The sequence below is a fragment of the Pholcus phalangioides genome, unplaced genomic scaffold (genome assembly GCF_987345545.1).
Source record: "Pholcus phalangioides strain wild (caught in Gottingen) unplaced genomic scaffold, Ppha-v1.0 ptg000032l_1, whole genome shotgun sequence".
Classification (NCBI taxonomy): Eukaryota; Metazoa; Arthropoda; class Arachnida; order Araneae; family Pholcidae; genus Pholcus; species Pholcus phalangioides.
In genome coordinates this window covers 7,212,603-7,228,681 of record NW_028301622.1, presented here as the reverse complement: position 1 = coordinate 7,228,681, position 16,079 = coordinate 7,212,603, and the positions used below count along the sequence as shown (strand labels likewise).

Sequence of the window (16,079 nt, the reverse complement as noted above, 5' to 3'; positions counted from 1 at the left end):
TTCGTTAAAACGGGATTTGACAGTATACGGGACGTTCGTGACCTCTAAATCAAACCAATGATAATCAAGTAGCACGCAAACAAATTTATATTTTGGAGCACATGTAAGGTTGAAATTGCCCGAGTGAGGGAAATGTTGGCCTTTCCTGCTACAGATACATCATGAAAATAACCCAAATACAGTCGAGTACACTTACAACATACTCTGGATATAAGATACGGTTTTGCAAGTCCCCGATTTTCGACCCATCCACTTCCATTTATTTTTTACCTCTGTTATTACAGACCCCGCTTAAAACACACATACATGTGGACAATACACTCCTTTAACCCAGAAAATAATTCGGATAAAACATACTGTACAAACAAAAAAACAACTGAGAAAACGAAGCCAAAAACGGAGTTTTTGTGCAACATATGCGTGTGCTATCCTATGTTCCCCCCACGAAAAGACATTTTTTTTCAATGATAAGTGGAGATTGGAAGTTTAGGCAAAATGCCACATAAATGCCTTTTTTCCTATTTTCAAACTTTTCTAGTAAAAATGCATTTTTTTAAATTTTCGTGCCATGAATGTGTGTGTGACTATTTTTTACATAGTTTTAAGTTTATTAGTGAATTGCAGAGGCCATAATCTGTAAAACTTGGATATTTTGAGCATTGAGAACTTCAAAAGAATTGCTCTTTTTAAAATTTTCCAACTTTCAGTATTAATTACCATCAGAAATACCCACTTTAGACGCAAATAAGTGATCGGAGAGATTGGTGTTGCCATGCATTAACTTTGCTTTGATCAGATGGCGTTAGACATGAATGATTTTGTTTCAGATAAAACGCAGCCCATGCTACAAGATAGCAAATACATTATAGAAAAGCAGAGGAAAATTGAAAATTTTTGTTTCTTCACATGCTTCACATAATATGTCCCGCTCAGGCACTAGACTGCGTTTTATGCGTATAGTTGACCGGTGACAGTCCCAAGAGGTCGTGAATTCATGCCACGGCTCACACAAGGCGGGGATGGGAGTAGGCAGTAGGCAGTGCTCTGAGGCACATGTTCTTTTGATTTTATTTCTTTGCACCATAAATGCACTGCAGACAACCATGGCTATTTATTAAACGTACATATCAAGTTTTCAATTAAATTGACCAGAATCGTCCTCAGGGGTGTGTGTGAAAGATGCGCCCACACAGGGCCCCGCGCTTGAAGGAGTACCGCATACGTGGTAATATAAAAACAAAAGTTAATTTTAATTTCTTTTTACAAAAATAGAACAAGATATCCATGTTTCAACTATAGAAATGACAAAGATTATTCCAAATAATACAAAAAATAAACGAGAATTATTCGCAGCTCGACGGAGCCCCCAACACAAATCATTTTCTCCACCGGCTCCACGCCCTGGAATTGGCCTAATCCTGAGGGGCTACTAGAATTTTACTTTGGGCTTGAAATCAATTTAACTTGGATAATATAATGCAGTTATTATAAACTATAATTAAAACGATTGACGGATTAAGTGCAACCAATTTTTCAGCTAGTTTTTGGACCCAGACCGACCGACCGAAGTAAGTATATTTTCTCAGGGCATACCGAGTCTTTAAGACTCCCATAAGGACCCTTAATACCTTTGGGGATCTCCCTAATACCTTTGTTTTTAGTCATTTTTTCTTCCCGAAAAAAGTTATAAATGTCTTTTTTTAGTGCCTTTTTGCATGCCTATTTCGACCATTTTTAGTGCCTAAGCTTCCGGGCTCTAATGATAAAGATAGCCAAAATTTCATCAGCGACTAACAGATGGCGCTGGAAGCAATTTGCTTATGTTTCTGTTGGTAGTACATGTAACTATTCTGTGACGATATAAAATTTTTGTTTCAAATAAAATCTTGTCCTTCTGTGGGAACTGCATTGTCCATGCTTTCAGAATTATTGAATTTTTGTTTTTGTTACTTTGTGATCACTTGGTAGATGGCAGTGTTGAGAGACAGAACGCCTGTTGTAAATTATCAAAACACTTTCTGTTGGAAAGCCAAGCTAAAATTCAAGACGACGACAACTAATTGGTGAGTGTAAAATTTATAAAATTTGAAAAATTTTCAGATATCAATCAAAAAAAAGTACCGGCATGCAATATTAAATTTCAGTTGCGTGCTGCATAACCTTACTTTTTGCCGAGGCAATCTCAATAATGAATTTTATGCATGTATACTATTGTTACATGAGCTAATTTCAAGACCTCGCTTATAACATACACTTCTTGAACCGCCAACGGGGGAATGTTATAACCGAACTCGACTGTACGTATGTTTCTCCCTTTGAGTTAGAACTTCACCATAACACAGCAGAAGCAGCCGGAAACACATAAAAAAACCGTACGGACATGCAGGGCCGTCTTAAGAGCATCATGGGGCCCCCGGGCCAAGTGATTTTTCTGATGCCCTACCAGGCATATACTCCAAAATTTCAACTAATTCTCATTTTTGTGAGGCCCCCGGGCCGTGCCCGGGTGGGCCCATGCGTTAAGACGGCACTGCGGACATGGCATATAGAGAGAAACGATGTCACTCTCCGCTGTTCATACGAAGTACGAAAGCCTGGATAACCAAGCAGAGACCGAGATGTAGTTCGGAAAGAAAATTCACATTCCTCTGTGGGGACACAGTTATCCAAGCTTTCGTATTTCGGACAGGGCATAGTAAATAAACGACCCGTAAAAAATTGTCCCAAAAATTCCAATCCGGTGATATGAACCATGATCCACCTGGACACTCCGCACCAAATAATAACGAACAGTGGAGTCTGACCTTCACTAAACAGTAAGGGACGTGGAAGGACGGTTAGGCGCATGGCCCTCCACATCCTGGAGCAGGGCCACTAGACTGGTGCCTTTGGCGGGCCCCCCATGACATCTATTTCACAGGCCTCTGTATAGTTATAATTTATAGCGTGAAAAAACAAAAAAAAATGATGACAATCGTCCCGGGCCCCAGGCAGGGCCGGTCTTAGACGAAGTGCCACCCTGTGCAACACCAGCAGTCGGCGCCCCACCCCTCCTCAGGCGCTGATCCCAGGTGATGTGTCAGAGGGGCAATTTATTACTTATTGCTAGTCACTACTGTTCCGTAAAATATTAGACCGGTTTATATATTCCCATATTATCGGACTCTTGGGGCGGGAGGAAGGTCTCTCCATGAACCCTCTCGGATTTGCGCCTACTCTTCTCTTTTTTCTATAACAAATATTTTCCGTTTATAACAAACAATATTTTAAATATAGTATTTCTTGAAGGATCTAGATGTAAATATACAAAAATCTACATTTTTTCCACAAAAACGTAGCAAACTCACACACACACACACTTCCCCCATTCCTTATAATTATTTCATTATTAATGTATGAAATTTTTCCGTGGAGGTTATATACACCGCTGAGAGGACTATATTATGTCTTGTTCTTCCTCTGAAACTAACGAAATTCACATGTGTGGATTATACAGTCGAATCCCGTTTTAACGAATACCGTTATAGCGAAAATCTCGTTTTAAAGAACACTTTTCTAATCCCTCAAATAAGTTTACATAGGAACAATGCAAACAACCTGAAATTCCGTTATAACGAAGTGATTTCTCCGGTCTCTTGGAGTTCGTTATAACGGGATTCGACTGTATACCCAGAGAAATACTTATTCAAGATTCACATCAAGGAAAGAGAAAAACAGAAAGAAATAATTCACTTTTTAAGATTCTGAAAAAATCTTAAAACTTGCAAACTAATACTGTGTAACAAAAATGAAATCGAAATTTCACTATGATCACCGGATTTTCCATCTCCATCAAGCTCATATTGAGCTTTTTTTTGGCCCTCCTGAACGGCATCATCCTAACATCCTAACCGAACGGTGACTCAGTCCATATTCCAAGGAATTTCTAAATGAAAGGTCACCACGGGGCCCCAAGATCGGCCACACAGGCAAACAAAAATCTGGATCCCCCCTGCCTGCCAACACAAACCCCCAGTTCGATCACGAGCATTCCCGAGCACCTGCCGTGCTTGAGAAACTAATACAGGCAGGACTCAGCTGCGGGAGCCGAACAGGGCACTTCACTGGTCCTGAGATATGGTATTGTTACATGCCAATAAATAGAGAACAGACAAATAGAGAAACATAACTACACATCAATACGTTATCTAAGCATAGTTAACAATGAAAAACATTACAATCGTGTCGCTGAAATGTTGATCAAAAACATCCCGGTTGTCCTTGCTATGGATAGTAAGTCGCCTCCTGAAAGGCAGTAGGCATATCTTTTTTCTTGTCGAAGAATTTTTACTGCGTTGATGTTGACATCCCAGCTTGAAAGGTCATTCATTGGTTGACCATTCCAAAGCAGGGCTGTCACAAAATATCCTCGAAAGTGCTTGCTACCCCCTCTCCCCGCGTTTACGAATTTAAAATGCCAACAGTGACAAAATTAGTCTCTCCCCCCAATACCCCACACACAATTTTTTCTCTTTTTTGGCATTTGAACAGTCCACCCTCACTTGAAAATCATAAAAAACGGGGCACTACACAATCGCTTTGGACTCCTATCTTCTGACTCCACCAACATAGTTGTATCATTTTTCTCTAAACTGATGATTATACTGTATATATCTAATGGCAATAAAAGACCACCGAATCTGCTCTTGAAAAATCCTGCATTTCGTTCAGATGTTCTCTTCATAAGTGTTCCCATTTCCTAAAACATGGCCATAAAAACCGCACTAGTTCCCAAAGTGTTTCTGTTCACGGTGCAATGGACGCCTATGCACAACAGGCCAAGCTAGTCTAGAATAAAGATTGGGCAGTAGAGTACGCAGGACTGTCTCAGGGTGTTCCACATTTTTTTTTCTCTTCGCGGGGAAGTTACGTTTTTACTGCAAAAATTATATCGGGGAGGGGAGAGGATAGCCCTAAATCCCAGTTTCCGTACATTAATGAACTGGGGGGGGGGGTTGAAACCATTTTTTGGAGAGCCGCAAAGCTGTTTTCGCACCGGGTGGCAAAAGACTTGAGCCTATCCCTGAACTGAAGCAATATATTTTCCCCTTGTTCCTTAGTTCGTAAACAGAATCGGGAGGGGGGGGGGGGGGTTATAATTATTGGAATGTTGTTTCCAACAATAGTCATTGAAAAAAAATTAAATTGGATTTTCAACAAAAAATGTCCTTATTAGTTTTTTTGAAAGGGTAAAAAAAGTAGAATTCCTTTTTGTGTGGGTGCTGCCCGGTGTGACTGCATCTTACGCACAGAGCCGCAACTAAGAGAGAACACAGGAGCCTACTATCTCCGGAGGGTTAAGAAGAAAAAAAAAGCGAGAAGATCTCAGCCTAACAAGAAGAAAAAAAAGTTAGACGATCTCAGCCTAAGAAGAAGAAAAAAAGCTAGAAGATCTCAGCCTAAGAAGAATAAAAAAAAGCTAGACGATCCCAACCTGAGAAGAAGAAAAAAAGCTAGACGATCTCAGCCTAAAAAGAAGAAGAAAAACTAGACGATCTCAACCTGAGAAGAAGGAAAAAAAGCTAGACGATCTCAGTCTAAGAAGAAGAAGAAAAAAAGCTAGACGATCTCAGTCTAAGAAGAAGGAAAAAAAGCTACAAGATCTCAGCCTGAGAACAAGAAAAAAGCTAGACGATCTCAGCCTGAGAAGAAGAAAAAAACTAGATCTCAGCCTAAGAAGAAGAAAAAAAAGCTAGGCGATCTCAGCCTAAGAAGAAGAAACAAAGCTAGACGATCTCAGCCTAAAAAGAAGAAGAAAAACTAGACGATCTCAACCTGAGAAGAAGGAAAATAAGCTAGACGATCTCAGCCTAAGAAGAAGAAGAAAAAAAGCTAGACGATCTCAGTCTAAGAAGAAGGAAAAAAAGCTACAAGATCTCAGCCTGAGAACAAGAAAAAAGCTAGACGATCTCAGCCTGAGAAGAAGAAAAAAACTAGATCTCAGCCTAAGAAGAAGAAAAAAAAGCTAGGTGATCTCAGCCTAAGAAGAAGAAACAAAGCTAGACGATCTCAGCCTAAAAAGAAGAAGAAAAACTAGACGATCTCAACCTGAGAAGAAGGAAAAAAAGCTAGACGATCTCAGTCTAAGAAGAAGAAAAAAAAAAGCTAGACGATCTCAGTCTAAGAAGAAGGAAAAAAAGCTACAAGATCTCAGCCTGAGAACAAGAAAAAAGCTAGACGATCTCAGCCTGAGAAGAAGAAAAAAACTAGATCTCAGCCTAAGAAGAAGAAAAAAAAGCTAGGCGATCTCAGCCTAAGAAGAAGAAACAAAGCTAGACGATCTCAGCCTAAAAAGAAGAAGAAAAACTAGACGATCTCAACCTGAGAAGAAGGAAAATAAGCTAGACGATCTCAGCCTAAGAAGAAGAAGAAAAAAAGCTAGACGATCTCAGTCTAAGAAGAAGGAAAAAAAGCTACAAGATCTCAGCCTGAGAACAAGAAAAAAGCTAGACGATCTCAGCCTGAGAAGAAGAAAAAAACTAGATCTCAGCCTAAGAAGAAGAAAAAAAAGCTAGGTGATCTCAGCCTAAGAAGAAGAAACAAAGCTAGACGATCTCAGCCTAAAAAGAAGAAGAAAAACTAGACGATCTCAACCTGAGAAGAAGGAAAAAAAGCTAGACGATCTCAGTCTAAGAAGAAGAAAAAAAAAAGCTAGACGATCTCAGTCTAAGAAGAAGGAAAAAAAGCTACAAGATCTCAGCCTGAGAACAAGAAAAAAGCTAGACGATCTCAGCCTGAGAAGAAGAAAAAAACTAGATCTCAGCCTAAGAAGAAGAAAAAAAAGCTAGGCGATCTCAGCCTAAGAAGAAGAAACAAAGCTAGTGTGTGTGTGTGTGTGTGCATTTTTATCTTCACGGAAATCGGTATACAGTATGCACTGTATGTGCACTGCTCGTCAACTCAAATATTGAATTTTCTTTCTCGTCACTTATTTTTCATGTGCATTTTGCGCAATAATTTTTTGTTTAAATTATCTTGAGAATTATCTTCTATTTATGTGTGTATTATGATAGTCACAACTTACCTCATGTCGGATGACGGGCGCCTTGCGAAAACGGTATCATTGGAATTTTCTATCCCTGCAACGAAATACAAATATTCTATTCACCAAGTTTCGTACAATTTTCCACTTGCGTCAAGAGAAATTTGAACAAAAAAAAAATTATTTAATGGACATGTCCAATTAGTTTTAGTGGTAAAATCTGGTTCTTTTGTATTCCACACGTGATTTCATTTGCATCGGGAACCAAAATTTCGCGACTTTATTTACCAGTTGCGCAATTTTCACGGCATTTTTCTCTCGCTTTTATGCCTTAAATCCATTAGAAACTTTAAAAATTCATAAAAACCGGAAAAATAACCGAAATAAAATACGGTTTGCAGGGTTAGCATCGCTAGGTCACGGGAATTTTTTTAAGACATTAAAAAAACTAAAAACAGCCGATAGATGGCGCTGACGTACACCAGTCAAAAGAAGATACGCAAATAACGAACAGAATACCTCCAAATCGTTTATCACAGAAATATGTGTTCCACATGACCACCACCACCACCACCACAGGGTATAACACATTGCAAGCGAGTCACAAATCCAGCAAGGGCAGAGTGCAGCAGGTCCACATACACGTATCACAACGGCGAACTGGTTGTGGATTAGAAGCGTAAGTTCTTATAACCATGTCATTTGCATATTTCCACCGAAGTTGCTCGTACCAATGCTACCTATCGGCTGTTTTTTGAGTTATTTTTTTTCATCCTGTCCGGAAAAAATTCCCGTGACCTAGCGATGCTAACCCTGCAAACCGTATTTTATTTCGCTTATTTTTCCGGTTTTTATAAATTTTTAAAGTTTCTACGGAATTTTGCCCACCCTGTACATACATTTAGGTGAGTAACAAGAGACACAATATTGATTGCATGAGCGTATACTATACAGGGTGAATCCAACCTATTCTGATAAACGAAAGGGGTGGAGGTGATAGACGAGTGAAAGTGAATCATGAAACAACCTACCAACACTCTATCTCTAACCGTTTTCGAGTTATGGTGGATAATGGATTATGGGAAAAAATGCATCAAGTCCGAAAATACCCGGATTTGTGATGTTTCTGAGAGACCTACAAGCAAACTAAGCACGTATTTGGAAGGCGCAGAAAAAAATCTTATAAAGTCACACCAAAATCAATGCTGGACAAATCTATCTCCTGGCATATCCCAGGCATCGGGAGATACCCTACTAAAAACTATTAAAATTACTTCGACGAACGCAAATTTCACTGATGTATTGAACATAAACGACTAAATTGACCTAGATGGCCAATTTGGTTTATTCTAGGCTCCTTCAAAAGCTGGTGGATTGGACAAGTTTTTTGGCAAACTTGACCGATTGTAACTAGAAGAGTGTTTGCGGAATTGGCAATTAAAAATTTCGGTGACAATTCGATTCTGAACTGCAAACCGATCTCTCAGCGCTTGTAGCTCGCCATTAAATACAGATATCTTATAGTGGTAGTGTCGCATTATAGGTTTTTTGTGCAAAATAAAATTGTCGCTAAAATTTCTAATCACCAACTCCGAGTTTTCGTCGAATATCTACTTCGACAAACGCTGATTTCAGTTGATGTATTGCAAACAAAAGACTAAATTTCTCCTGAACCAGAAAGCCGATATGGTTTATTGTAAGCTCTTTCGGAAGCTGTTGGAATGGACAAGTTCTTGGCAAATTTGACCGATTATAGCGAGAAAGGTGCTTGCAGAATTGGCGATTAAAAATGTTTGCGAAAATTCGATTTTTCACTTCATCAATCTTTTAGCGCTTGTAGCTCGACCATTAAAACCAGATATTTCGATGAAATTAGTGTCACCTTATAGCATTTTTTCTGGTATTTCCAAATACGTGCTTAATCTGAGTATAGTATTTTTTCAGAAATTTTACAAATTCTGGTTTTTCAAACTTGACACATTTTTTTTCAATAATCGATTATCCACCATAACTCGAAAACGGCTCGAGATAGGACAGCGTTGGTAGGTTGTTTCATGATCCACTTGGGCTCGTCTACCATCACCTTTCGTTTGGCAGAACAGATCGGATTCACCCTGTATACAATTTACAGAATTTTGATGATGTCACGTTTATTCGGATTTTTTAGGCTTCTAATTAACTGGAAAACACCATTAAAAACCATTTAAAATAATTAAATAATATCTATCATTCCCATTTGAACTAGATTCAAGTAATGAATACATTTTGATTAATTTGGTTAACAAATTAATATTTTAAAATACGTTTATATACGTGCTTAAAAAATTCTTGAAGTTTATAAAATTTTCTTATGTAGAGATCTTGAAAATTTGATTTATAAACATAAAAGAATTTCAAATAAAACTAAAAATAAATTGAAATCTAAATCAAAATTGAAAATCGAGAATTAATGTAATTTTTCATATCGAAATTCCGCTACGCGAATCGGTTTTAAAAATCTTTGAAAAAATAGTAAATCAATAAAATCGTTGTATATAATTATTTATTGTTATTGCTTTATTAACTTAATTAAATTTACAAAAAAAAATCATTTTTCATTCAAAAAAAACTATATCTCTATTTTATTCATAAAATTTTATTATTGCAATATATAAAAGAAAAATTTTTGTGTATAAATTTCACGATTGCTATTTCCAAATAAATTTGTTGTACAAATTAATTATTTTTTGAATTGTAATATAAACAATGGAATCGTAAAGTCTCATAAAAAATTGATTGAAATCAATTCTTTGAACTCGAAGTGATATTTATTTTATTATCAATATTTGATAATAATTTATAATAATTTATTTTTATTTATATATTTGTTTTGAAAAATGTACAAAATTGATTTTTCTGTCTGTGGTGTTTGATCAGAACATGATATCTACAAAAAATGGCATTTTGATCTAAAAATAAGTCATGCTAATTATAACTAATTAGATTTACTCAATATAACTAATTAGATTTACTCAATATAACTAATTAGATTTACTCAATATAACTAATTAGATGTGAGATAAATGCGCCAATACGTGTGTACGACTAAACAAAATGCTGATGTATGATATTTTCATTTGTGTTTGTGTGTATGCTTTACTTTTGATTTTTAAACGGCAATGAAAATGCTTATATTTCAAAAATGTGGTTTTGGACTTATCATGTTCTGACCAAACACCACAGAATTATGGTCTAAACAATAAGTTTCTGCTCGATTTTCAAATACTTGTACTAGGCACAGTCTCGTACGGGCAGGACCTTCTTAACAGTCGTGATCAATCGTCGATTATCCGTAAACAATTATTTCTCTGTTTCAACAATGACTTCCAAAAATATGTTTATACTCCAGATAAAATAGTTTTCAAACAATGCATAGCCATGTTTATTTGTTCAATTAATGTGGAAGTACTTTAATGATCTAAATGTGAGGGAGAAACCAGGTTAAAGGGTGCAGAGTATATTTGCCAATTACTATAAGTTATTTATTTTACATGCATTAAAAACTAAATGTACCAAAAATGCTATTTATTTTTATGCAAATAGTCAGATTTAGAAATTTTATTATCAATGGTGTATAATTATGTTTATGTTTCATCAATTATTTTGTTAGTTCTGTTTTATGAATTAATTATGGTCGTGGTGGTCCAAATCGATAAGATGCTCGCTTAAAGTACCAAAGGTTTTGCGAGTTCGATACCCGATTCATCCTTGTCAGAAACTTTCCTGATGGGGAGTCACGACAGAAACGATGACAACATGACCACAGAGAAAGATTGCTACCACAGAGAGTCTCCCACACTAAGGGTATAAGTTCCACAATCTCTCAGTGATTATTAAAAAAAAAAGTCGCTGCCGTTCGGAATCGGCAATAAACTGTAGGTCCCGGTCTGATTAGGCCCTCGCATGGAGAAAATGATCATGGTGCAACAAAAATGTTCAACTAATTTAAATGTAGACACACCCGGGTAAAGATCGGCAACATATGCCAATTTCGATAAATTTTTATTTCAAATACATTAAAAAAAATTAATGGGTCGATATATAGTATTATCAGTGAGAAATATTTTCAAGTAGCCATAGAATTTATATTATCACCATTTTTTTTTTTGATATTTTCCATAAAACTATTGATTCTAAAAGTAATTACTAAAGAAATCTGAAAATTTAACATAAATGAGAAGAAAATAATTTCATTCATTAAAATGCACTCCCAGGAAAATACACTAAATTGCTTAATCCAAGTTTCCTTTCAAGAAAGTTATTACCTCTGAAAAATTTCTTTAAAAACTACAATTTTATAGAAATCTCAATAAAATTTGTCTTTTCTTGAAAAAAAATTAAAACTTCTGCTAAAAATTATTTTTTTGAAACATTATTCGTAAAAACAATTTCAAAATAATCTATATGCATAAATAAATTTACACCAATTTAAAGTTAGAGGCGTAAAATAGTTCCCCAACACATATTGCAATAATGAATTATAAACATATAATTATAACAATAATTTTTATAATATGGATTAATTAATATAATATGGATAACTTAAATATAATAAAACCCGGGTAAAGGGTGTATTTTTGTTGATAATTACTATAGTGTATAAGTTTTTGTTTTACATACATTGGGACTTCGGTTAACGAGCAATTCGTATAACGAGCAAAAATTTTGAACAGATTTTGACTCGGTTAACGAGCGACGATTCGCATTACGAACCAAAAATTTTACGCTTGGTTAATTTATTTTCACGTTATCACAACTGAGCTGATGATTTTTTTTTTGCTTCCGCCCACACGTGTTATGGAATTGTGGGTAATATTCTCCCCTAAAGTCTCCGATAAGCGTGCCTCACTCGGAAAATTAACACACGTGCGAGTGTAAATCCGAATCGGTACATGCGGGAATGTGCGTGTACGTGTAGTGCAACCTAACGTAAAGTTTGTTTCTGTGTAATGCTTGTTATGTGTAGTGCTGTCATCTGCCCCCAGTTTTACTAACTATGAGTGAAGTGTTATGGTTGAATGAGTTACCGAGAGCAACAGTCCTACAACGGTAACTCATTCAACCATAACACTTCACTCATAGTTAGTAAAACTGGGGGCAGATGACAGCACTACACATAACAAGCATTACACAGAAACAAACTTTACGTTAGGTTGCACTACACGTACACGCACATTCCCGCATGTACCGATTCGTTGGGGGGTTCCGCGGGGGGGGGGGGGGTTGCATGTGTGGTGTAGCAGTAGTAGGTAGGGGCTCGGGGATCCATGATGTTCTTAAGTCAGCCACCTCGTTGGGCAATTTGCCTGTTGTGGCGTTGTATTTGTATTTGTATTTGTATTTGTAAATATTTACAACACGAAACTACATGTATAGCATTGTAGCCATGCGTACGATCGAACATTATCGTATTGCATGTTCATTTATGGCGTTATTTATATTACGTATATTTTTCTGTATTATATAATATTATTATTATTGCGTTTAATTATTGATGGAATACCGTTTTTATTAGTCATTTTTCTGTTTCACAATATTATTCATTCGAATAATATTGTGAAACGAATTATCCGTGTTCCTATTATTTCCTATGGGGAAGTTTGATTCGAATAACGAGCTATTCGGATAACGAGCACATTGGCGGAACGAAATGAGCTCGTTAACCGATGTTTCACTGTATATAAGAAAACTAAATGCATCGATAATATTATTCTCAGAAAATATTTACAAGTAGTCATAGATTGTAGTCATATTATTACATTTTTTAAAAAAAATATGTGTTTCCGTAAGACTATCGATTCTAAAAATAAATACTGAAGAAATCTAAAAAATTTCCCATAAATGAGAAGAAGAAAATAATTTTTAAGTCTTCCCTAACAATAATTTATTCATTAAAATACACTCCCAGGAAAATACACTAAATTGCTTAATCAAAGTTTCCTTTCAAGAAATTACAACGTCTGAAAATTTCTTTAAAAACTACAATTTTTTATAGAAATCTCAATAAAATTTCCGTCTTTCCGTTAAAAAAAACCCTAAAATTTCTGCTAAAAATTATTATTTTTTGAAACATTATCCATATAAAAGCACTTTCAAAATAATCTATATACATAAATAAATTTACACCAATTTAAAATTAAAGACACATAAAAATATTTCCCCAACACATATTACAATAATGAATTCTAAAAAAACAGGGGCGAAAAAGCACTTTTTGAGAAGAAATTGATGCTTTTTGAAATGATATTCTTGTTATATCCAATTAAACACTTTAAAGCGCTTTCTTTTGCTGTTTTTAATGCGTTATAAGAGAAGTATAAAATGTGTATAATGCATTGAGGGGGGAAAATCTTTTCATCACCATGTTATTACAGTCACTGATATTAAAGCTAATAGTGACATGTTATTCCAACATCATACGTAAAATCCAATTGTCTTTTACTGAAGAATCGTTTCCTAAGGAAAAGAATGAGAATGAAGGGGGAAGGAATGCAAAAGAAAAAATGCATTTCATTCTTTGAATGTTTTGAATGAAAAGGATTAAAATGTTGTTAGGTGATATCTCATTATGAAATTTCCGTTTTTACCTTTTCTAATATGTATCCATTTTAATGCTTTTTACTCCCCTCCCTTTTCCTATTTACATATGTACATCTTGTGCGTGTGTGTGTTTTGTTTAAAAAATAGGAATGTGAGTAATTTACACGCGAAGTGAAATCCTGTTAAATGACAAAAGGGGGAAGAGAAGAGAAACTCCTTCTAAAAGCATTATTCCCTGAAGTATCAAAAGTATCAAAAAGGTGAGGTTTAAAATGCGTTTTCTAAGGCTTTTACTTTCGCAGAATTATTATTATTATTATTATCTTCTTTATAACGGGTTTTTTCTTCTTCTGTGAATTATCATTTAGATTACGAGTAGATTAATAAATATTTATTTATTATACATGTTTAATGAATGTTGTTTTTTTTTTTGAATATTTCAGAATACAAACTCAAAGGATGTAACAGTGTTGAGTTTGTTGGGGAAGAAATTAATGTCCACGCAAGAATGGGTGTCAATTAATTTTACGTAAATATAATAACCCCGAATTTAGGATGTTATAACAAAGAGGATGAAAAAAAATTGAGGAAAAAATATAATGTCTGATCACTGACCATAAAAATATAATTGTCATCTAACAATGGATATCTCTTTGGTTTTTTTCTCCACCATCAATATCGCATTTACTTGTATTGAATTTGTCTATCGTCCTGGAAGTTTCGCAGAGCCGCAACCGAAAACAAAAATACTCCGTCGCCTGGAGCGAACAGCAAGTTTGGACGAACAAAAAGCAAACTGAGTGCCCTTCTAGTCCAGAGCCCGGAGCACCAACAGGGCCGTTTTAAGAGCATCATGGGCCCCCGCGTGAAGGGATTTTTCAGAGCTTCTCCCCTAACTGCCTCGAAATGTCTTCCCACCAATTTGCATACTTGCTCTTGAGAGCCCATGCGTTAAGACGGCACTGAGCACCACAACCCTTGCATTAAGTTGCGGCCATGAATGTATGACAAAAACAATGTAAGCTATACTATATGAGGGGAAAAACATCTTTGTGGCACCACAACTTGGAATTGATCGCAGCCAGTCTGTACTAGCAATCTCCTTGCTAAAGCACTGATTGTCGATGTACAAATTGTCCATATTCCATCCTATACATCCCATTGGAAATCTTTAACGCTTTGATCTCGTATCCATCGATACCTGCGCTCTTCCAATAAAAAAAATATTACAGAAATTTAGTGTTTCCTCATAACTTGAACCCGGTGTACCAGCAAGAGCTACTACCGACTCGATCAAGTCTAGATTCTTTTCTACATTTTTATGAGGAGTGGCGTCCAAAACAGTACGATATACTCTAGGCCAGGACGAACTAAGCCAGGACAACCAGTGAAAGTGAAAGACTGGTTGTCCTAGTTGCATCGGGAATAATTTTAACACTTAACTCGTAAGTGAACCCAACTCGTGGGTTGTTAAAATCAGAATTAGTGAACATGTCAACGCTTAAAAAACATGCACATGTCAACGCTTAAAAAACATGCACATGTCAACGCTTAAAAAACATGCACATGTCAACGCTTAAAAAACATGCACATGTCAACGCTTAAAAAAAAAAGCTCCGTTCATGCTTCAAAATCATATTTAAGTTTGTCTGCGGAAATTATCTATCGGCAGAATTCCCGACTACATCTATTAGGGCTCCTTGACAGCCTACACTAGCTTATCCGAACCTTTATGCGAATTGTGACGTCAGTAACATCACTAAAGCCAATTCCCTATACTGTTTTTAACGTCCTTTTTTTTAAATTTTTGCCATAAAAGCATGTATTAATTCACCACACAGTATAATATAGTGCTATATGTGTAATGGTACAATCGGCATTCCATTCATATATATATATATATATTTGCCGTCGAAAATATACAAAAGAAAAAAAATTATAATATTATAATACAAGAGAAAAATTATGGTTTTCAAACAAAAAATATAATAACAAAAATAATATTAATATAAAATAACATAATAATATAAAAAAATAGAAACAATAATAAAAGTAATACGAAAAATAATAATAATGAAACAAAACAATAGTTATTAAAGGGGAAAAAAACCGAAAAAAGTAATAAAAAGAGAAAAAAGAAAGAAAAATAGTGGAAGGAATAAGAAAAAAAAGGGTTGTGAAAATATAAAAATACTTGAAAAATAAAAGCATATAAATATGTAAAAAAGAAGAAAACGAAATAATATATACATATGATAGAGACAGCGCGAAACAACGAAAACAGAAGCCTCAGTCCTTTATGGTATGCACAAATCTCCGAAAGGCGCATACAATCTCTTTTGAATACACCAATTTTTATGGTACCGGTGGACACTAGATTTGCATCTTTGACATTGTATTGAACGCAGCTTTCACTCTCTGCCAGATTGAACTTCTTAAGATAGGATTTGAAGTTGACCTGCTAAAAATTGTGTCAGAT

The 16,079-nt window shown here is 35.6% G+C and overlaps 1 protein-coding gene across 3 annotated transcripts in view; it reads right to left on the bottom strand.

The window, feature by feature from the left end:
* LOC149066851 (homeobox protein cut-like) overlaps positions 1 to 16,079 on the bottom strand; it is a 179,534-nt gene that overhangs the window by 71,314 nt on the left and 92,141 nt on the right. For all 3 annotated transcript variants that reach the window (XM_089253180.1, XM_089253181.1, XM_089253182.1), the window contains one exon: positions 7,064 to 7,118. In XM_089253180.1, the coding sequence (XP_089109306.1) occupies positions 7,064 to 7,118 (55 nt within the window). The remainder of the gene's footprint in view (positions 1 to 7,063; positions 7,119 to 16,079) is intronic.